The following is a 25,387-nucleotide window of genomic DNA, read 5'->3' on the forward strand; positions in this document are numbered from 1 at the left end:
CCAGGGACTGTGCTAAGTAATTGGGATTAAAAAAAAAAAAAAAAAAAAAAAAAGACAACACATGGTTCTCTTTGACAAGATCTTTTTTTTTTTAAGATTTTATTTATTCATTTGAGACACAGAGATACAGAGACAGAGAGAGAGCATGAGCAGGGAGAGAGGCAGAGGGAGAGGGAGAAGCAGTCTCCTCGCTCAGCCAGGAGCACGATGTGGGGCTCAATCCCAGGACCCTGGGATCATGACCTGAGCCTAAGGCAGATGCTTAACCGTCTGAGCCACTCAGGCGCCCCTCTTTGACAAGATCTTATTCTGATTATACAAATCAGATTTTCATACATTATATTTCAAGCAATGGTGGAATTAAGTAAAAGGTACAGATAAGATGGAGAGGAATAAGATGAACTCTGCCTAAGGAGGAATTCAGAAAGCTACAGTTTGAAGAACCCAAATGAAAAGATAGCATAGCCATTATGAACAGCATAGGGAAAAGTATCATTCATTCATTTAATAAATATTTGTTAGGATAGATACTGTTATTATTTTGGGGAATATAATGATGAGAGAAACAGGCATGGACCCTGATGTCAGAGAACTGAGAATCTAGTGGAATAGGGATTCAAATGATTTCAAAAATATATGGTTACAAATTATGATATGTGCATTGAAGAAAAAGTAGAGTAAGTTATAAAAGTATAGAACAGAGAGATTTTATTCAATCTTGGGTTATGGTAAATAATATTTGAGTTTGAGTCTGAGAGATATATGACTGCCAAGTAGGTGAAAGGGATGGGGTGGAGGGAAGGTGGATGACATAATGTTGTAGGCAAAGGAACCAAGATGCAGACAAACCTGAGGCAGAGCAAACCATAGCTTATTGGAGGAACTGAAAGATCCATGTGCTTGGAGAGTACAGAACAGGGTAGATACTGGTTTAGGATGAAACTGAAAACACAGAAGAGTCTGGAATCTTGTGAGTCTTCATAAGGATTTTTAGATTTAGCCTAAAAGTAATTAAAAATACTAAAAGGTTTTGGGGCACCTGGGTGGCTCAGTTGGTTAAGCATCCGACTCTTGATTTTGGCTTAGGTAGTGATTTCAGGGTTATAAGATCGAGCCCTGTGTTGGTCTTTGAGCTGGGCATGCAGCCTGCTTACGATATAAATAAATAAATAAATAAATAAATAAATAAATAAATAAATAAATTTTTTAAAGAATATGAAAAAGCTTTAAGTACAACAGACATATAGTCATATTTATATTTCACATATACTGGATAAAAAGGGGCAAGGCTAGGTAAGATAATTGATTGCTAAACTCTAAGCAAGCCATGCTACTAGCTTGGGTTAAGATAATGATAGCACGTGATGGCAAATATACACAGACTTGAAGGTGATTTGAAAAGCAAAATAAATTGGATTAAATAATAGATTAGATATATGGGGCAAGGGAGAGGAAGTTACTAAGTATAATTTGTAGGGTGTTTGTGCTTGTTCAGTTGAATACATGGGTAACATTCGAAGAGGAACAGTATTGCAAGTAAAGATTAAAAGCCTGGTTTGAGATACGTTTGAGGAGACATTCACGTATAGATTTTATGTAGGCTCTAGGTATTTGGTTCTAAAGCTTAAAAAGCTGGTCTAGAATTATAAATTTGAGAGAATAAAATGGGGTAATGGATACTATGGACTTTGTAAGACTTAGGATTGGGGGGGAGTAAGGCATAAGAGAGGAAGGAACTTAGGATAGAATATCGAGGGCCACCAAACCTCTAAATAAATATGAGCAGCTGGAAGAGACTCAGGTGAATTACCACAAAATAATTTGAAAAAAAAAAAAAAAAAGTATGGCAAAAAAATACCAAGGTAATGAAATGTATCAAGAAAGATGGAATGGTTCCTGAAAAGATAGGAAAAAATGAGTTTCAGAGCAGAGGAAAACTTAGTTTTATTTATTTATTTATTTATTTATTTATTTATTTATTTATTTATTTGGAAAACTTAGTTTTAGATATAAGTAGTCACCCCTTCTCTGTTATTAAAAATATTGACATGAATTGATAGACTATTTATAGATGCAGGTGGATGTCCAATTATATAATAAGGTGATAACAAATTCCCCATCATTTTATTTCTACTTTTTAATATATGCCATAGGAAGTATATTCATATATAGAATATGGAAGGTTGTTATTATAAGAAATTTTGAAAGGAATGCAGATTTGAATCATTATTGCAAAGGGTAAGAGAGTGACATACTATCTTTTTCTGTATCTATATCCATATCTATCCATTCATATATACATATATATCTGTATTTATATCTATATGCAGATATAGATATATATGATTTCCAAGTAATATTTAGGGCCCATCTGGCATTAATAAATATTCATATTTGTGATATCAGTTGGTCTTGTGGCATGATCATCTGCAACATTCCTGGTTTTCCCAGAATGCAGACATTTGAATAGCAGATGGTTTTATTCATCTAAGCTTAAGGTTTTGTTAGATAACTAAATGAAAAAGAGAAAAAGGACAGATAATCCAGATTATTTGTACTAAAATAAGTTTCTGAATAAATTCTTAGAACAGTGTCCAACATATAATAAGTTACCAATAAATATTTGTCAAATGAGTAAATTAAAAGATGGAGCATGGGATCTAATGTCAATGGAGAGGGAAATAAAGACAAAAACACTGGAGAATAGGAAAAGGTAGATCTATCAATGGGCTAAAGTTTCACCTAAGACAGAAAAAGGATTTAATGAGACTGGTTGAATTAAAAATTTGGGAAAATAAGAAATACTGGGCAGAATTTGTAGCATTCAAATTAGTGACTTTGTATATGAAGCAATTGTAGGAAATGGTATATCCAGCTGCACTTACATCAGTTAATGTTCTTATCTGCAAGCAACACAAAATATCACTGGCTAAATTAAAAAGATAAATTTATTGAAATCTACCAATATTCACAACTTTCTAGGATAGTTGGTGGCTTAGGTGAATTAGAGTAAAAGGTCATTGGGTATGAAAAACTCAAGGAGCTAAGAGGTACAGCTATTAGTTCATTTGTTCATGTGGATGTTGAAGTCATCTAGGATGTTGAAATGAGTTTGGATGGAGAGCAATAATGATGAAAGAAGGTGCTACAGTCATTAGTAAACTGGGGAGGGGATGATGTTTACAAGTTTGATGAGAAAATAGCAATAAGAAAAATGAATAATCAAATGACTGGCCATCAAAATAATAGTTTTTGTTTTTAGTTTATTTTTAAAAATAGAATGTGAAAAAATTCTGAAAGCTAAAGTAGGAAATTAAGGGATATTTAAACATAAGATAACATGGGGTTTGAGAAATGGAAGAGATATTCCTAAAAGACCTAAAGGGGAGGAACTATGCTTGGAGTGGGAACTGGATTTGAATTAAACCAAGGAGGTCAGGCAAGAAGAAGTATGGCATATTTAAGGAGCTAATAAAGTAGTATTGCTAGAATATTAAGAGTGACAAGGGATTTGTCAGTAAGAGTGGCATGGACAAAGTAATGATTAGTCTATTATGCCATGTGAAGTATCTTAAATTTTATTCTGAAAATGCTGGATAACTATGGAAGAGATGATCAGATTAATGTGGGTTGTTCTAAGGTGGGTTGTTCTGGTGCCTTTTGGAAGATCTTAGGTTGGGCAATGAAACAGAGACATTTAGGATTCTCTTGAGGTTTTCTCTGAAAGAGATAGTGAAGAGCTGAGCTATTGTAACTGGTATGTATGGAGAGAAAACAAGTTTGGGGACTGTATTACCCGGATTTGTTGACTAGTAAGAGTTGAAGGTCAATAAGAGGAATGCATTTAGAATAACCCCAGACGTGCAGCTCTGATGTGCTACTAACTCAACCATGGAAATAACACAAAGCTTATGTTTGGGGAGAAGGAAGTCACGGGAATATGATAAAGAATGGAGCTTTGGACTTACTGAATTTGAAATTCCTGAGGAGATAACCTATAATCAATTGTGAGACACTAGAATTAGTGAATTGAAAGTCTTAAGGGTATAGTGTCCAGTAAATCCATGAGAATGAATGAGAATATTAGCAGAGAATTCAAGAGTGAGAAGATCAGGAAACCAATGAAAGCGCCCTGGAATATTCCACATGTAAGGATAAAGTGTCATGAGAGATGTTTCCTACTCTAGGGGTGGAAGTCTTCAGATTAGATAATGATAGAAAGGACAAAGGTAAAATTCTCTGGCTTTCACTGTTGTCTCTTTAAGACACACACACACACACACACACAGATACATATACCCACAAAAATTAAACATAAATAACAAAGATCACCTATGTGACTTAAATACATATTTACACATTTGTTTACAGAGATACAGAGTAGGAAACACAGTTATAGTATTGTTGGGACATTTTTTTCACTGGATGACCTATTTTCAGATTTGGACCTGTAACATATGCTTTCTCAAGCTCTATCCTGTGTGAAATTGCTCTTTCAAATAGCTAAGTGTCCTGCCATGTTGTATAAACCACAGGCATAAATTAATTTTGTACACCAAGTGAAGTCAGCTAAGATAAGGCATCTGGAAATGAGACCATGAAGTTTGTCTCTTTTTCTTACTTTATTTCATTTCAGCTGTGCACTCTTTTCTGTAGTTAATATAAATAACGAGGATCATAGCTTCTATTATCACATATTTTCTAGTACGTACATGGAGGCAATTTCCACAACAAAAGATATTCAGAAAAGCCAGATTATGGATTTGAAAAGAAGGAAACAAAAAAACAAAACAAAACAAAAAAAGGAAGACAAAAAAGGGGGGGATGGTTCCACATAAATCAGTGTACCCAAAGGAGCTGCTTTGCTTTTTTCTTTTTTTTCAGTCAAATTTCTTTGCCCACCCACAAGACCTCACAGATGCAGAAATAACAGAATATGCCTGCAGCCTGAGCAAATGTGCAATGGGATTGATGACTGTGGGGACAACTCAGATGAAGATCACTGTGGTGGTAAATCCATTTAATGTGAAATAATTGATTCAGTTACAGCTATAAGATAATATAATGGTTTGGGGGCTCAAAAAATTAAAAAGAAATATTTTCCATGTGGCATGTCTGAGGGTAAATTTTTTTAGACCCTTGCTCCTCTGACAAGGTATGAAAATAATCTGCTAGCATTCATTTGAATAGTAGAGCTGTGTAGCTTTATCCAAAGTCTCTACTAGTCTGTAAATCTCCATTGATTATACAAACTTTTTTCAGAAAATACTGCATGAGAGAAAAAACATAGTGGTTTAAAAATGTTCTCTGTTAAACAGCTCCTTGAGGGGAGTGTTAATAAAGAATGTGTGTCTGTATACACAATCCCTTCTTCACAATTCTGAAATTAACAAAACTCTTAAAACCAAATGCTTTACTAATGTAGGTGGCAAAATCATTTGGTGACAAACCCTGACGTGAACTGGTCTGAAGCAGTTTGTATTACTTTAAAAACAAAGTCCCACTTAGGGTGAATATTCAAACATTTTCCTGTGGAAATACAGTGTTACTTATTATAGGGTAAATACACTGTTACTTTTCTAAAAGTCCAGAATTTCAGAATTTTTTCATTTGGCCCAAGAGCTTCAAAGAAAGGATTGTGGAGCCATATTTCTGATAGTGTTTAGTAAAATCTTGAATGTGTTAATGTACTCAATAATTTGTTTTGATTCTATGAAGCATTAATCATTTTTTAATGACTTTATAGGTAAGCTTGCATATAAAGCAAGACCATGTAAAAAAGATGAGTTTGCTTGCAGCAATAAAAAATGTATCCCCATGGGCCTGCAGTGTGATCAACTTGATGACTGTGGAGACGGTTCAGATGAACAAGGCTGCAGAATAAGTGAGTTTATTTTCTGTTAAAGTGTAGCAACATGCAAGTTCAATTTCTGCTTCAACATGACTAAAATTTGTCTACTGATGTGAGAAAATATTGTTCTTCAAAAACGACTTAAGTATACTTTCTTTTTGGTAAGCCCTTGCCAATGCAGTCTTAGAATGCCACTTAAATTAATATCAGAAAGTATGAGGTGGGAAAGTTCGATTTCACAGTGAGTACCCTTCTTAGAGCTGAACCTGAGATCCCAATACCCAATTACAGACTTTGTTGTCAGCAAAGAAGTCTATATCCCTTAATATTTTATTTTATAAAATATAAATTTAATATTTTTGATTCTTACAAAGGTCTTAGTAATTTATTCAGTGTTTTAAGATTTTAATCCATTGCCAAGTTATTCTTAAAGAAGACATTATTGTTTTATTCAGTTGGAGTGTGATGATATTTGAGTTATTAGACCTTGGTTATTTTTGTGTTTAATGTTTGATATCTCATTTTTCGTATTAAGAAAAATAACCAAACTTATGACTCTAAATTTGGATTGCTTATAAAAGTCATAAAATGTGTCCTATTATGGGGTCTTTCACTTTTTCTCATTTATGCATCCCAATTGTTCCTAACTGGGTTGATGAAACATTACCCACCTTAATATGGCCACATATATCTCAGCTGAGGTATAATTCCATTGGTGTGCTTTAATTAATTATAAGATATTCAAAGGTCAGTGGGGATTAATAACAGTTACAATTCTGATAATTAAAGTTTTCATATTTCAAAATAATTTGATGTATGTAAGTAAAATAGAGCTAATTCAACATCATTTTTATAATAATTGTCCCTCTCATTTTTTTGTGCATTCTAAAATGTTTTCTGGAATAGGAAATAAATTATGAAATTGCAACTACTATGCTGGGAATGGCAAATAACACATAACACTAACTTGTGTAACAGCCTGTGACCACTGGAGCATGTTGCTCCTCATATATATTTCCAGGCTAAAAATATTTAAGAACTAATGATTTAACCTACTTGTTTGAGTAACAGGTAGTACCCTTGGTTGAATTCCTGAATACTAAATTTAGGTTAGCATTTGATGCCTACATTTCTAGGTAGCATCTAGGAAACCTTTTGGTTCCTAGAGAAGAATGTAGTACTCATACATCGTACCATTGTAATGATAGCTTGTCATTAGAAACATTGACTCTTGACTTCCTTTTACAAAGTAGTATACTTCAATACAGCTGTAAATATCAGCTATTGGCAGTTTGGTCTAAACTACATTCAATGTAAATAAGCTCATTTTTTTTTATCTGCTTCTATACCTTTATAAGAAATGATGACATATAGAGAGAAGATCATAATCTTATAAATTCAAAAAAAGTTATCTATGGAATAATAAATATAATTTTAAATTAAGAAAAAAGGTAAACTCCCACTTCAGGAATTAGAATTATAGTAGTTTTGATGGCATTTTTAAATCCTAGCTCCTGCTGAATATACCTGTGAAGATAATGTGAATCCATGTGGAGATGATGCATATTGTAATCAAATAAAAACATCTGTTTTTTGTCGCTGTAAGCCTGGATTTCAGAGAAACATGAAAAGCAGACAGTGTGAAGGTATAGTACATTTCCTCAACAGCTTGCTCTTAAATCTTTAGGTTATAAAAGACTCACAAGGCTGTTAAATTGTGAGATGACATGGGATTGATTTTCATCAGATTGGTGTGTATCTACGGGATACCGATTTACCTACAAGAGTGACAGTCCCTGGGGTCAAGAGCCTGTTTGTTTGTATGGCTAAACTAACCAGCTCTGAGGCTACAAAGCCTTTTCTATAGCAGATTCAGACCTGCAGGAATTTCAATTGTACTGTTACAACTCTGTTTTGAAATGCAAATAACAACATCGCTGGTTCAGGAACTACTGGAGAATTAGAGGCACTTCAGGAAAGAACGTGTTTATGATGACCCATTTCTCTTGAGCTGTGGTATTGGGGCATTGCCCTAGGTAATTCACTTTTAGAGAATGGTGGCTTTTGTCCTAACACCATGTCTCAAACAGTGCTTTATATTATCAAGAGTGCCTTCTAAAATTCAAAGACAGGATCTAAATAAATCTCTGTCAACTTATTTGAGATCAGGATCTCATAGTAAATTATAGGTAAATATAATATACATCGAGGCTTTAGCTAGAGAGCCATGAAATATAGACCTCTATGTGCTTACTGCCAGTTTCTCCATTAAAGTTGATATTATTGTGATTAGAGCCAAACCTAAATTGTCTAAGTCTGGCTTATCTAGGGTAAATTCAAGTTGTAAAATGCTTTCACCTACCAGCTTCCTTCTCTACTGTCCATGTTATTCTTGGATAAAGAAAAGTGATTTTGCATTGTGTCAATCAAAATGAGATTATTGAAATGAATTAATTATATTCACCAAACAGGGAAAGAAGTGTGGCCATGTCATATTCATGTACATTTTGAATTATATACTTGTTTGAATTATGCATGGCATTTTATTTTTACATTAACATGGAACACTGGAAACTGACAGCCTAGGTTTCCCTACTTTTTTTAAGATTTATTTATCTGTTTTAGAGAGAGCAAGAGGGGAGGGGCAGAGGGAGAGGGATAGAGAGAATCTTAAGCAGACTCCCTGCTGTGTGTGGAGCCCAACCTCACAACCCTGAGATCATGACCTGAGCCGAAATCAAGTGTCAGACGCTCAACCCACTAAGCCACCCGGGCGCCCTTATTTTAATTTAAAAAGTAAATTATTTCTCAAGGCTAGATTATTTCTTTTTTCCCCAGAAACTTTCTATCAATTGTATATAAACACACACACACACACACACATACACACAACCTCTTCAAAATTTTAATTTCAAATAACATTAAATTTCTAACATTTATTTGTGAATAATGGGCTCTATTTCCTGTATATACTTACAAAATTTAAAACTCCCATTCTCAAAGTTTTCTGTATTTTTAATTATATTCTATGGCAAATAAAAGCTGCAACTTCACTCTTCATTTTAAGTTGCTACAAATCCAGTATTTTTTTTGTGCAAATTAATAACTTCTGCACTCCAATAAAATTTGTATCCTTATTAAAGGAAGTTTTGATAGTAAGGAAAAGCAATTTGATTTGGTATGGAGGAAGGGAAAGACATTACTTTGACTCATAATTCAAATAATTCAAATGTGTTTGTGCCTTTCTTATATATAGCTCAAATAGAGAATAAGAAATCACTATGTGATGTTAGAGCCAAAATACTTTAATTAGAATATGTAAAGGGAAGACAAATGACAGAACATAGCAGCAGAGAAGTAGCAATGGATTAATAGTTGCTGTGTGCCAGGCACTGTTCTAGGTATTGGACATGTGTGAGATTCTTCCGCCCCCTACGAAAGCTCACGGTATCAACATTAGTGTGTGTGTGTGTGTGTGTGTGTGTATGCATATGGGTGTGTTTTAGGTAATCTCTCCCAACGTGGGACTGAGATTAAGAGTCACATACTCTGCAAACAAAGTGAGCCAGGCCCCCTGACATTAGTATAGAGATGAAGAGAAAATGGTGATTCTGGCCAATATGGGGTCATGTGAAGGAGGCGAAATTTTATCAAATCACGTAGATTTTTATTTTGATTCCACATCAAAGGGAAAGAAACGAAAGAATCAAATAGCATACTGTTCAAAGTTACAGGTGTCAAACAAATCAAATATTATTTATTGCAATACTTCATTATGTTAATCACCATACATTACCTCATTAGTTTTTGATTAGTGTTCCATGACTCATTGTTTGCGTATAACACCCAGTGCTCCAATATTGTAATACTTTTTTGATGGCCAAGTGCAGATAAGATATATTTTGCTCTGTCCCTGGTATAGTATTCGCTAACAATACAGTTTTCTTTATCTTTTTGTCCTATATTTCAATCAAACATAGAAACGAATTATCGTGAGAGTGCCTAAGTTCAGCTTGGGTGAAGTATCTTGGTAGAGACAACAGAATCAGAAAGCCTGAATTTGAGCCTTGCCACTCATTCCAAGTGTCCCTGGGAAATTCCTGATCTCTACCACTGAGGCTTTGGAACACCGTTGAGAACTAAATGAAAGATAATTATTATTGCTGTGCTTATCCTTGAATTTTCCAACTCAAAAGAAGGATGTATCTCACAGATTTATTACATAATGAGGGCAACGTGATAAAAAGAGCGGAAGAATTAAGCTGACTGAAAATAGAGAAAGTAGTAATTCACCAGAATCACCTGACGTCACTGCTGGCTCTGCTTAAGCCATTAAAATTAGAGGCATGTGCTAAGCCACAGAATATTGCCTGTGATTTATTTATTACATATGATGTACACGGATTTATTTATTTGCAGATATTCAGGGTTTTGTTGCTTTTATTTCACATAGCCCTTCTTGTAACATCGTCACTTCATATATATGAAGCCAGACGTGTGTTACATGTATATCTGTATCTTCATTTTTTTTGCCAGGAATTGTGTAACATGCAGGCAATAAAAAATTAATTATAATTTAAGCCCTAAAGGGGCTGAAAGTCAAGTAGGGGATATGAATCTATGGCCACATATGTGAAATATAGTAGGTACAGTGCTATCAGAGAGAAACAACCAGACAGTGGAGAAACTATGGGATGAGTATATATTGGTGGAAAACAAGAAAGGTTTCACTTCAGGTGGATTTTGAGAGATTAGTAAAAATTCTCTACGTCAAGGTGGGCAAGGGGATTATAGGACATTATATGATAGTACAAAGGTATGGAGGTAGGTCATCAGAAACAGTCTTAAAAGGAAACCTCAAGAAGTGTTTGTTTGAGTGAATGAAAATACTAGGGAAGTTTGAAAGGGCTATTTGAATGTGTTAAGTGGGTTAAAAAGCAATGTACAAACAATTGATGAATTATTATAGTGAAACTCTTGTAAAAAAATTGTTATGGCCAGAAAATATGACACAGCAAATCACACACTTGAGAGTTTTAAAAAGACAATAAAAGAAATAGAAATAAGAAGTTGAGGGAAGAAAAATTTGTCTTTCTTTAAATGTGGAAAGAATGGAAGCGCTAATTGAGGGTATGGTGATGCTATATTAAGCTCTTCTCTTCTAGATCTTAATGAATGTTTGGTGTTTGGCACATGTTCCCACCAATGTATAAATATGGAAGGGTCATATAAATGTGTGTGTGACCAGAATTTTCAGGAAAGGAATAACACCTGCATAGCAAAAGGTAAGGTTATAACAATGATTTTAAATGCTATTATAACTGCTATAAATATCTTATGGGGGAAAATGATGCTTCGTATTATATTTTAGCAATAGCTCCATGCCTGAAAATATAAATAAATCTCTTTTTAATATTGGCTAATTTGCCAAGTTGGTTTGTTATCATTCTTAATCTAATCTGGGATGGTTTATAGATATGATTGCCAAATACATGGTTACTGTTCAAATCACTTTTGTGCTTGAAAAATCTGTCAGGAGGAGGGAAAAGTTTATAAGCCAATGTGATAGAATATAAAGTATCTTTCCTTATGGCCTGCTCTCAGTGTATTTGAGAAATATTATTATACCGATGGATAAAAATAACAGGTTAAAGGTTAGCATTATAAGGAGAATGGAATTTTGAGTTGGAATTTAAAAGGTTTTAAAATAAAATCATGCTTTAATTCAGACCTCGTTTACTTAAGAATATGATTTTTAAAACTTAAAAAAACTGGGCATTTGGGACTTTTTTAGGTATGAATTTTCATGCTCTAGTTTTTACTAAATAATATTGTAACAGATATTGTTAGTTACAGGGCATGATTGGACAATGTTAATAAGACAGTTATTACAGGTGGAAAATAACACGATATAGTGGATTAAGGATGGGCGGAGAGGTAAATGTACTTGAATTTGAATCCTAGCATTGCCTCTTTCTGATCTGTGGCCTTGGGGAAGTTATTAAACTCTCTGAGCCTCAGTTCCTTATCTGTAAAATGGAAATATGAATCCCTACTTTCCATAAGAGGAGGAGATAAATTATGAAAGTTTTAACACAGTGCCTGCCATAGAGTAGACAAACATAACCATGTAAGAACTATTAAACCTGTAGGGCTGAACTTTACTTCACAATTTTTTTTTTTAATTTGCAGATAGAGTATATGCATTTCAATCTTTATGGTTTTATTAATATTTTAATTAGTATATTCAGAATTCACTTTAGGTTTTTACTTGTCTCAATATGCAAATGACATTAGTTTTGTATTGTAGGTTTCAAAACTTCAGGTTACAGGGATCTACTAGCAAGATCCTAAATGATATTGACATTATGATATTTGAGATATATGAATATTAGAAGAAGACTCTCCCCCCTTAATTTTCATTTCTTTTTTTTTTAAGATTTTATTTATTTATTTGAGAGAGAGAATGAGAGAGAGAGAGCATGAGAGGGGGGAGGGTCAGAGGGAGAAGCAGACTCCCCGCTGAGCAGGGAGCCAGATGCGGGACTCCATCCAGGGACTCCAGGATCATGAACTGAGCCGAAGGGAGTTGCTTAACCAACTGAGCCACCCAGGCGCCCTTAATTTTCATTTCTTAACCTAAGAAAATGATGACTCGATGCATAAACTAAATGCTCAGGAATGTTTGAGGCTTAATGAGTACACAATATACCATCTGAATATTGAGGATCAAAGCATTAGAACATACATAGAACATGTATTGCAATTTATCAAATAGAGATCCCTCTTTATGAAAAGGATATCTACTACAAATACCTAATTTCTAGTCATAAGGTAAGCTTTGCCCTGGGAAAACCTACATCAATAACTATTAGAAATGTTTAGGTAAGTGTGTATTAGAAATAAGTCATAGAGACTATAACATGATATAAAATTGGTTGATTTTTACTGAGCAAGAAACTGTGTTAAGAATAATAATTCAAAATAATTTAAGTGCAATTATTGCTTTTACATTAGTTGAAATTTACTTTATTTTTGTATTTTATTATAATAACCTCCAGGCTCTGAAGATCAAGTTCTCTACATTGCTAATGACACTGATATCCTGGGTTTTATATATCCATTCAACTACAGTGGCGATCATCAACAAATTTCTCATATTGAACATAATTCAAGGATAACAGGGATGGATGTATATTATCAAAGAGATATGATTATTTGGAGTACTCAGTTTAATCCAGGCGGAATTTTCTACAAAAGGATCCATGGCAGAGAAAAAAGGCAAGCAAACAGTGGCTTGATTGTAAGTAAATAACATTGACTATTTGAAGGCTCATACTTTTCCACCTCCCAATTTTTTTAATCTATCAATCGCAATATCTGATTATAGGAGGTAATTAGTATATTCAATTATTTCTCCCAATATTCTCCCTATACAGAAATCAAACATTTCCCTACTCATTTATTCTCACAGCTGCATATAATTTAATTATATATTATGGCTTTCTTTAAGTACATTTGCTTTAGCTATGTAAGAATGGTAATGAATAATACCTAATATTTCTAGCACATTTTATATTTTGTATTATTTAGCATTGTATTATGAACGTGAGTTTTTTTCATCATGAGATAAGATCAGGAATCATTACTTTGTTTTTATGTTAGAAAATAAACTATCAAAATATGCAGGGAATATTATTTCATTTTTAACAATATGAGAAATATACCTCTCTTCTAGGGCAAGAGATCAACTAAATTGTGTAACCATTTCTTCTGACTCCTGGTAACTCTATTTCAGGGAACATCCAAAACAGAGCAATATTGTTTGCTGGTGTATGATGGACATGTTGATTATCATGGTTATTCCTTTTGAGAAAAATAAACTAGAGCATTTGTTTAGATTTGTGGTTGTAGACTGTCCTTTTTTGTTTTAGGGCATGTCAATTTATTGCGCATTTTATATTTTGAGGTAACCTGGGAGAAAAATGAGACCTGGCCCATTCCCATACAACCAAAAAGTCAAGTGCTATCACAGTAGGATATAATTGAAGCTCTGTATTCGAAAAGAATCAGAGGTACCTATCTGGAAGTCCTTACTACCTTTTGCGGTGGTATCTACCGTAAAGATTCGAACTGCATGAATACCATTTGATAGAAAGCTGGAATACATTTTTATCAGGTAGACAGCAATAATCTGGTTTTAATGAAGTTATATTACCTTTCTAATTCAGGTTAGATTAAATTAATTGTGAGTAAAAATCCATATATATCAGAGTTGTTTCTTCAACTCCTCCTCCGCCAAATAGAGTTTTACAAAATACCTTTAAGTTCTATTAAGAACAGTTCTAGGGAAGAGGCAAAAAATCTAATAGATCCCTCTGCCTTCCTTCACTTACTCACTTGCTATCAGACCAAAAAGCTGGTTTAGTCTTGGCTAGCTTTAGCTTTCTTTATCTGTAACACACAGTCTGCTTTGCAAAAACATTGCTCTGATGGTAACTAATTAATGAAGTGATAAGGAGTATGTACTGTGGAGTTACATTGCCTGGGTTTTAATATTGTTCCTATTGCTTACTAGCCTCTTAGTTGCTCTGCCCTCTCTATTTCGTGAGGTTTTAGTGAGGAATATATATATATATATATTTACATGCATATACAGATTGTATGTTAGTGTTAATAGTTCTTGGCACATAATAAGTACTCTATAGACCCTTGCTATTAACAGGATGATGATGATGCTTCTGATGATGACAATGATGGTATTGATGATGATTGACAAGATGTTCTTCTCTGAGATGCATGTAATCACATGAAAAATTTTGCAACTTTTTTCTGAATTTTTTTTTTCTAAAAATACATCTTTGACATAATTTTTTCAGTGAAAATTATTTGATAATTATTTTAGTTTTGTCTGGGGAGATTAGTAATTAATATATAACCAGTTTCTTCTAGTGAACAGAGTTTATTATAGACCTGAAGCCAAATTTGCTTATAGTTTGATAACTAAGTTTTTATCCTTATGCATAGAAATATATAAATGTGTATATTTTGCTTGTATATTATATATTTATTTACTTGTATATATCTTATATATTTTAAAGATTTTTTTATTTGAGAGAGACAGAGCGAGCACGGTGGGGGGGTAGAGAGAGAGGGAGTTACCAGTGAACCAAATGGAAGATGTTAGCCATGGGATAACAGGATGTCTTGAAAGCATGTTCAGAGATACTGAAAATACTAGAATATTTCCATCTCAGTAAAGTGTAGGAAATATGTTGTATCAGAAATTAGAATAATATTACTCAGACAACTAAATGTTAACCAAAGTCCATTCTAAAGGAAGGTAATTTTCAATATGATCTTTTTTTGGAAGTCGTGAAGGGAATACTCTTCTATAATCTGTGAAAATGGCTTGAATACTAATTATGATGATAAATTTAAATTTCAAATGCAGTCTAAGTTATTTATAGATAGAAATGCTTATGATTTTCTAGCCCCCTGGGCTATACAAAATGAATGGATTTTTTTTTCCTTTAAGAAAATTAAATAATTTAAAACATAAAAGGCGACATGATTCAATCTATATGTAAAGCATAATGAGATTTCTGAATTTGAATTTTAGTAGTCAGAACAGAATATGATAGCATTATGCAACAATTATGCATACTTTCTGGCAATTTATCATTTTTAGTATGAAGTACATGATGACAAGCACTGTAAAGTAGGTCAATGCTTAGAGAAATGCAAATGATTTTAAAAATACAGATTAGATTTTTACCATTAAATAGCTAAATATTCCTGAGCAAAACAAATGGTTTATCTGATCTACCTAATTTTGAGAAGTGAATATGAGATACCATTTTTGGCATATTCTCTATTATGCAAAAGAGGATTTCAGAATGAAAATGCTTATAGTTTTATTCATTAATAATCATATCTTTTCTTCAGTAAGTTGATTAGGCAATTATTTTTCCCTGAGAGCTTTTAAGAAAATATCCAACTAAGTTTTATTTAATAGGTTTCCATCTCTAATTGGGGACCTAGTTATAAACCTCAAACCCCAATATATGGGTTTGTGTACATCACACACACACACACACACACACACCCATACACACACACAAGTGCATAGGTATGCTTGTGTGCTCACAAATAAGTTCATGTGTGTACACAAGTTTTAGCAAAAAACAAAGTCTTGGGGGCGCCTGGGTGGCTCAGTTGGTTAAGCGACTGCCTTCGGCTCAGGTCATGATCCTAGAGTCCCTGGATCGAGTCCCACATCGGGCTCCCTGCTCGGCAGGGAGCCTGCTTCTCCCTCTAACCCTCCCCCCTCTCATGTGCTCTCTCTCATTCTCTCTCTCTCAAATAAATAAATAAAATCTTTAAAAAAAAAATAAAATAAAATAAAAAACAAAAACAAAGTCTTGTTTTAGGACATTGGAATACTAGTAGAAATTGATAGTTTCTTTTTCCATTTTTTTAAATTAATTTTCTTAATTACTATAAATTTATGGTAATCATTATAACTTTACCTTGAAATTGTCTACACTTGCTTCTGAAGAATACTTTTCAAACCATCTGAGTTTATTCAAACCATTTAACAACTACAATCATTTATTATGATTTCTTTGGAGGAAATCTAAAACTGTCAAATCATTAAGTTATTTCCATTATGTGACTCATTGCCGATTGCATAAGACAGGCATTCAACAATGTATGCTTTTTGGCATTAAATGGTTCTGTAACAGTTGTGATCAATATTCAAAATTTTATTGAACATAAATCTTATAGGAATATATAAAACATGCGATTCCACAATTAATAATTCTAAGGATATTATTGAACATATTGTATAGCATTTTAAGGTGAACCAGTCAGATTTTTTCATTCATACCCAAAGCTTTATTTAAGGAGTTCTGTTTGTTAGGTTTAGTGTTGGGTTCCTAGGATACAAAATAATAACAAAGTCTTATTCTCCTGAAGCTTATATTCTGGGGAAAAAAGACGAAGTCAAGTAAATTCATAAATAAATAAATACCAAAAATCCTAATTTTGAAAATTATATTGAAGGAAATACATAATGGACCAAGAAAGAAAAAACTCAAGTGTTGTAAGACTTCTTTGAATAGGATGCTCCATAAAGGCCCATTTAAAGAGATTTGAGTGAAGACCTAAAAGATGAGGAGGAAGTAATGTCGTTTTTGTCTAAGACAACTATTTTACTTTTATGTAGAGAATGGATTTGGTGGGGGAAAAGCTGGAACAGAAAGAGACCACATAGGAGGCCTGTGCTCCAAGTTGGTGCACAAATGGTGGTAGGTTGTGGTATTATAGTCTCAATGAAATGGAAGGGAGTGAGTATAAGTTTAACAAAGTTTGCAAATAGAATGAATGTAGAAGATGAGTATAGGGAGGACTCAAGACATAGATTTTACAACTTGATGGGTAGTGAAAATGGTAAATTGTGGGTTTGGTTTCAGTCATGTTAAGTCTGAGATCTAAGTGAGGGGTTGTAAGAGTGAATTGTCAAATAGTGGTGTATTCAAGGCTTGATCTAAGTCTCTGGATTGGAGATATGTTTTAAGGAATAGAAGAATGGACAAGATATCCAGGACCATGAAGCCTGGTTAGATTACCAAGAAGAGAGTACAGGTGAAGTAAAGAAGCCTGGAACCAAGCTCTGAAGCCAGGTTAAAATGACGACAGTGAGTGGGAAGTGAATTAGGAGAATAGAAGAGAATGTAGTGTCACAGAAACTAAGATAGGAGACTATTTTGAGAAAGAGATTGAGGTTATATTTCTAGCACTGCCAAAAGATCAAGTAAATGAGGACAAAGAAGCGTTCAGTAAGTTTCATGACAGATGTTAATTAAGGACCTTGACAAATGCTGAAAATTGCAGAGGAAGCAGACATCAGAGAACCCTCAGTAGTTCTACATCAGTGGTGCTCAACTGAGGATGATCTCCCGCCACGGGGGACATTTGGCAATGTCTGGAGATACTTTTTTATTGTCACAATGGAGGAGTGCTGCTGGCATTCGGTGAGCATAGTAGAGGCCAGGGAGGCTACTTAAAACTCTACAGTACATAGGCTAGTTCCTCATAACAAGAAATGATCCTGACTGAAATGTCAATAGCTGAGAAACTATTTTCTACATAGTAATATCAGTCTCTCCAACCAAACTTTAAGTAGATCTTTTGTGTTTGTTACATCATTTTATGTAATAATAATCCTGAAATAGAAAATGATTCTAAGATGAATCACCAATATAGTTATTATTTTATTGGTCTCTTACTTCATTTTTTCTCACCTGAGTCTTTCTTGCTACATCTTTTTCTCCTTCCCTCTGAATATTAGAATGCCTGTAGGCCCTGACCTTGATCCTCTTTCTTCTACCTTTTCTCACTTCCTTACAGAGTTTATATAGTTTAATGGTTTAATACATACCCACATGCTCACAGCTACCAAATTGCTATCAGGCTCTGTTCAACTGCTTACTTTGCTTTTTCTTTTGGAATTTTTAAAGATTTATTTATATATTTATATATATATATATATTTAAAGATTTATTTATATATATTTAGAGATAGAGAGTGCACTTGAGTAGGGGGAGGGGCAGAGGGAGAAAATCTTCAAGCAGACTCCCCGAGGACAGGGAGCTGGAGGATTTTAAAAAATGTTCCCAAAATAGCATGCCTAAAAATAAACATCTCATGATTCACAAAATCTACTTCCCCAATCTCATTTAATGGCAAATCCATTTTCCAGGGGCTCAAAGTAAAAATCTTGGAGTTACGAGGTACCCGGGTGGCTCAGTTGGTTAAGTGGTTGACTCTTGGTTTTGGTTCAGGTCATGATCTCAGGGTGGTGAGATCAAGCCCCATGTTGGCCTCTGCACTCAGTGGGGAATCTGCTTCAGGATTCTCTCTCCCTTTGCCCCTCCATTCTCAAAATAAATAAATAAATCTTAAAAAAAAAATCTTAGGAGTTACTATTGATCCTTCTTCTTTCATAATTCCCAAATCAGGTGATCCTATTGAATGTACCTTCAACATATGCTAGGAGTTAACTACCTTACATCAGCTTGACTTTAAATACCTACTTTTAAATCACCATCATCTTTCTTCTGACTTAGTGCAGTAGCCTCCTAACTGGTCTTTTTGCTTTCCTTCTTACTTACCACACAATCACCAGAATGTACCTTCTAAGACATAAATTAGATCACATGACATCTCTGATCAAAGATATCTAGTGGTTCCCCATTCAAAAGACAAATTTCTCATCCTTACAAGGGTTTAAAAGATCTGGTCTCCTCTCTGACTTCATCTCCTATTAATTTCTCCCTTATGCTTCTCCAAGGATGCTTTGGTATTTGTAAAACCTATCAGTACCTACTAATGTAAGGCCTTTCCTGAAATGTTCTCTTAGCCTAAGTGTTCTTCAGCTGGATATCCATCATGGCTCAATTCCTAAACTTCTTCAAGAATTTCCTCAAATGCCATCTTATGGATACATAATGTATTGATAATTGCAATCTATTGTCCCACTCCCACCCTGGATCCTCAACACACTACTCTTTTTTTTTTTTTCACTCTTACAGTACATATCTTTATTAAACTAGTATATAATTTACTTACCTACTACATTTATTATTTTCTCTGAACCTTACCTTGCTGTAAGTAAATTTTCCCATGGCAGGTATTTTTGCTGTTTTGCCCACTTCTATATGTAATCCTAACATCTAGAACAGGATTTGTCATAAAGTAGGTACATAGTATTTTTTAAGGGTTACAAGCAATAAATTAATTGAAAATCTTTGGTATACATGGCAATAGTATATTGATCTTGAAAAATTATACTTTACAAGTTATTCTTCTCATCCTTGTTTTCAATTCATTATAAGATCAAATATTTTTATCTCCAGATATATCCCATTTTTATCCACTTTTCTCTCACAAAAATTCAGATTACAATTCCACATTTTCCTTTCTAAGGTCCATTCAGTAAGCCTCCTCTGATTATCCTGTATCCACTTCTTGTCCCCAGTCCTAAGCTATTTTCCACATTATAGCCAACATAATTTTAAAACATTAATATAATCATCATATCTCCCCCACTTAAATCCTTCCAGTGGTTTTCCATTGAAAACTCATTGGTTTATAAGCCCCTCCGTGATATCAGTCTCATCTTACACCATACCCTTCCCATTTCCTTACACACCTGTGAACATACACATATATACCCACAAACACACTTTTTTTTTTCCTAGCCATAAATACACTATATTTAATTTCCAGGAATGCAACTTCATTTCAGAATCTTCAAGCATGCTCTTTCCTTTGCCTCTCTTAATTATCCCGGTGAACAGAAGCTCCTTTATTAAGAAGACATCATTTTCATTATTATTACTATCATTAACATTGGTCTTGCTTAGGCATTATAGATCTTAGCCCAAATAACATGTTTTCGAGTCTTTCAAAATTGAACCAACTGTTACTGTTTGAAGGGACAGGCTCACAGAAAGATGGACTATTATCTAAAGAAAGTCAATTGAATGCCCAAGAAGTGTCATTCAAGGTGACTTCATTATTATTCCACGTTCTGTTTAGACTTATGAACTGGAATGTTAGTTTGTTTAAGGAATAATAAGACAGTAGGAAACTAACTTTAATGAAGCTAGCCAGAAAATGATGTATAAAACTTAGCATTGTTGCACACACACACACACACACGCACATATTTATAATCTGAATATATTTGATGTATGAGATACACTGAACTACAAGAGCCTAATGTATTTATTCAAGTATATAACATACAGGGTCATGTAAGTTTCAGGTGTACAATATAATGAATGATTCAACAATTCCATACATTAGTCAGTGCTCATCACATGATAAGTAAGCTCTTAATCCTTTTCACCTATTTCACCCATCCCTCCCCACCCCCATTTCTCCTCTAGCAACCACCACTTTTTTTTCTATATTTAAGAATTGGGTTTTTCTCCTCCTTTTTTCTTTGTTCAATCGTTTTGTTTCTTAAATTTTACATATGAGTGGAAATCATATGGCATTTTTTTCTCTGACTTATTTCACTTAGCATTATATCCTCTAGATCCATCCACATTGTTGCAAATGGCAAGATTTCATTCTTTTTTATCTAGTAATATTCCATTGCATATATACACCACATCTTCTTTATCCATTCATCCATGGATGGACATTTAGGTTGCTTCCATATCTTGGTTATTGTAATAATGCTTCAATAAGCATAGGGGAGCATTTTTGAATTAGTGTTTTAGTTTTATTTCAGTAAATACCCACTAGTGGAATTACTGGATCATATGGTAATTCTATTTTTAATTTTTTGAGGAAACTCCATACTGTTTTATGCAGTGGCTGCACCAGTTTGCATTCCCACCAATAGTGCAAGAGGGTTCCTTTTTCTCCCCATTCTCACCAACACTTACTGTTTCTTGTGTTTTTTTATCTTAACCATTCTGACAGATGTGAGGTGATACTGTGCTTTTGATTTGCACTTTACTGATGATTAGTGATGTTGAGCATCTTTTCATGTATCTACTGATCATCTGTATGTCTTTTTTGGAAACGTGTCTTCCCATGTCCTCTGCCCATTTTTTAATTGGATTATTTGGGGTTTTGGTGTTGAGCTGTATAAGTTCTTTATATAAAAGCTCTTTATAAGAGCCAAATTTGTACATAATTATATACATATACATATGTACACACACACACATATATATCTGCTCCATATACTGAATATTTCTGTCATCCACAAGATGCTTACTTAATGATTCTGGAGACAGTATCAACATTTGCTTCTGTGACTCTTTTTCTATGTGTTTATTGCTGTCTTAACTCCCTTTCTTATTGATACATGATTTATCCAATAAGGTCAACTTCTTTTGTCTCTTTAAGGCATGGGCTGCAAACCAGCTATATGGGTAAGATAAATGAGTGAAACAGATTTGACATAACATTAGGGACCCAGGTAAGAGAGGCAAACTCAATACATGTTCCATTAAATCAGGGGGCAGCAGCTGACTGACTCTGTTTTTCTGTAATGTTGCCCTGCTTTTTATATACTATCTTATATATCCTCAATTTTTAAGAAAAAAACAACTTGATTCTTTTTTTTACATCATTAGTTTTTGACATAATGTTCAATGATTCATTAGTAAATGCTAAAAGAAAAAGAAAACTTGATTTTAAGGTGATATCTTAATTTTAAAGTTAAAATATACCTAAAAGTTTTGTTTACTTGAACTTAAATTTAGTCCTCAATCTACCACTTTGCAATCTCCACTTTCAGATAGCTCTGCTTTCCATCTCAAGTGTTATGCTTGTTTAAATTGTAAATGTCAGAAGACACCTTTATTCCTTAATTCTGGGGGATGATATCAAAATTGCTCCCATAAGTACCAACAAATTTTTCACATACTAATGCATGAAAATTCACTATTAGCATTAGATACACACTTAAAGCTATGTAAAATGCAGGCTTACATAGAATGGATAATATTAAACTGCTATATAATTTAATGTTTACAGTCTGAAGAATTTTACAGATCATCTAATCCAAAACCTTTATTTTATATATCACATAATTTATGGAGAAACTAGGATTATTTTATGCCAAGTTTCTGATTCCAAATTTAATGTGCTTTTTAATCTTCCATATCTTTTTTTTTTTACCCTAATAGTGTGAAGAAGGTTTTGAGAGCCAGTTTTGCTCTTTTCTCTCTCTCTTTTTTTTTTTTTTTTTTTTTTTGGAGGGAGGGTGGTAAATGATGGATAAGTTTAAAGAATACTGAGTATGCTAAAAAAAAAAAGACAAAGTCACATACAATATTGAGTCTATAATCCAAAGACAAATGTGGTCTTTTTGGAAATTGTCCAAGAATTACATACTTTTATTTAGTTTCTTTTTCCCCCTAAGAGGAGTTTGTGCCAGGTAGACATGGTCTTAATGTAGATAAATAAAGGTTTAAAATTACTCAAATTGAAATAATCTGTTCTTCAGAATAAATTGTAGATAGAAGGCAGGGATTCCCTTCCTGAAGTGTTTTTGGAACTCTTACACATTCTCACTCCAAATATAACTTTTTCTTGGTTCTTTTGGATTTCCCCATTGCTATATGAGCTTCTAGATTGAAATAATATTTATCCACATATCTTATAATATTATTAAGCCATATAAATTAGTAATGTTCAGAATTTGCATAGTCGTTATTTTACTTCTATTTCCTGGTTTATGAGAATTTAATCTGATTCATATATTATAGCCAAAAGTGTAAATAGCCTTTTCATGTAGTGTGATATACACCATACACACACACACACACACACATACACACACACACACTTTAGAGTGGCTTTACAGCTTTGTTTTAATAGCTTTACATTACAGGATAATTAACTTTAGTAAAATGAGCCAAATTTTCTTTTCTTACATGAAAAAAATAGCACATAGATAAAATATGTGACTACTTCAATCTACCCTTGTGTTAACTGTATTTTCTTAAAGTATATTGCTAACTATAGGAATTTTTTTTTTTTAAAGATTTTATTTATTTATTCATGACAGACAGAGAGAGAGAGGCAGAGGGAGAAGCAGGCTCCTAAGGAGCAGGGAGCCTGATGCGGGACTCGATCCCAGGACCCTGAGATCATGACCTGAGCCGTAGGCAGACGCTTAACCATCTGAGCCACCCAGGCGCCCAGGAATTTTTTTTTTTTTTAAGATTTTATTTATTTATTTGAGAGAGAGAATGAGAGAGAGAGTGAGAGAGCACATGAGAGGGGGGAGAGTCAGAGGGAGAAGCAGACTCCCTGCTGAGCAGGGAGCCCCATGTGGGACTCGATCCAGGGACTCTCAGGATCATGACCTGAGCCGAAGGCAGTCGCTCAACCAACTGAGCCACCCAGGTGCCCTATAGGAATTTTTTTTTAAAAGAGGACAGTATTTCCACGGTTCAAATGCTTGAAGTCCCACTGCATAGATTTTCCTCTTTCCTTGATTTAAATCAAATGTCTCCAGTGACTTATAGCTTTAGTTTCCTGAAGCTGGAATTGTGACAGATACCTTACAATCCAGAGCTGTAAAGGATTAGTAGTTTAAAGTAATAACCTGTAATTTTGTTACAAGTCTGCCAATTTTTCTGTAAGATTTAAGTGTTTCATTCATTGGACTAATGTATCTCCACAAAGAAGAATGCCTCAGGCGTCAAAACTTTGGCTGTGTATTTAGAGAGCTTATTAGGAAAGAAATCATCTGCCTGGAGAAAGCAGTCAAAATGTGTCTTCCACTTTGTGCAACAATATGAGCAACGCCTTTTGTTGTCAGGGTAACTGCTTGCCTCTACAGTCTCTTCAACATGACATATTTCATTAGTGACTCTAGCTCATAGGCCTGTCTGTCTAGTGAGCTAACCAAAGGGGCAATGAGAGTTTTATATTTTCTTCTTCTTTTGAATCTGATGTGTCTGTTTGTTTTGTTTTGTTTTTCACCTCTTTAGAAGCAAATGGCTTAGCTTTCCTGTTTTCTGTTGTCCCATGTCAGACTCCATTCCTCTCCCAGAACCTGTTTATTTTACTGTGTTTGCCCACTTTTTGTATTCACCTGTTTGATTTTGAACCTCTCCACAAATTGTTTTTTTTAATTATATCAAGATCCAACAGGAATTTCCACCTTCCACTCCCCCGCCAACATCCATTTAATACTAGAGTCCCTTTTATATGCTAATACTATTCACAATCCTGATCAAACTGTGGGCAATAGAGAGGGATTATTTCATTCCTATGGAACTCATTATAAAGGGTGATTTCCTAATTTGGCCATAGTTTCCTTGACAATGGGAGCATCCTGTTGCTTTCTTGTTATTGTTCTTTTTCTGTTCAGTTCCTCTCTCTTCAGTGTTGAGAATCATTGAGCATTCAGTATGTTGTGAAGTCAGTGAAGATGAACATCTGGGAACATCTTCACCCTGATGCCATTATTCTCTGAGAATCATCTTGTCACCGATGATTTATGACCATAGGTTGAATTTATTGGGTGTGATGTCCTTTACCCCATATTCTAACTACTTTAGTTGATACTGGAGTGACATTAGGGATTCCTTGATCAGGGAACCAGAGAATAAATGTATAGATTTAAATGACTCCATCAGTATCTCTTTGTGATTAGCAGTGGAAAGTAACATTTTTCCCTTCCCCTAAGCCATATTTTTTACCCTAGTAATGTGACATAAATTTGATTTATCCTTCTAGAATTTGCCATTAGTAGAATCTTCACCAGTCTGCTTACCTGATCACTTAATCAAACTTCTGAATGTTCTATGAAAATAAAGAATTCAGGTTTTTAATTGTCTGCAGTCCAGGTGTAGAAGTATAGATTGGAAAGATAATCAGACTTTTTTTTTTTAGAAAAAATAATGAGTAAAACAAAATGAAAATCCTAAATTCAAAAAAGTGGAACTTTGCATGGAATGTGTCCTATTTTAGCAAGGATACTCT

General features: G+C 34.0%; 1 protein-coding gene across 1 annotated transcript in view; it reads left to right on the forward strand.

The window, feature by feature from the left end:
- The window catches only part of LRP1B (LDL receptor related protein 1B), a 1,834,834-nt gene that overhangs the window by 1,711,609 nt on the left and 97,838 nt on the right, over window positions 1-25,387 (forward strand). The window contains exons 73-77 of the mRNA XM_035008121.1: window positions 4,885-5,010; window positions 5,747-5,884; window positions 7,363-7,497; window positions 11,017-11,136; window positions 12,913-13,154. Of these exons, the coding sequence (XP_034864012.1) occupies window positions 4,885-5,010; window positions 5,747-5,884; window positions 7,363-7,497; window positions 11,017-11,136; window positions 12,913-13,154 (761 nt within the window). The remainder of the gene's footprint in view (window positions 1-4,884; window positions 5,011-5,746; window positions 5,885-7,362; window positions 7,498-11,016; window positions 11,137-12,912; window positions 13,155-25,387) is intronic.

Source organism: Mirounga leonina, unplaced genomic scaffold (assembly GCF_011800145.1).
Source record: "Mirounga leonina isolate KUSES-001 unplaced genomic scaffold, KU_Mleo_1.0 Mir_151, whole genome shotgun sequence".
In the NCBI taxonomy this organism is placed as follows: domain Eukaryota; kingdom Metazoa; phylum Chordata; class Mammalia; order Carnivora; family Phocidae; genus Mirounga; species Mirounga leonina.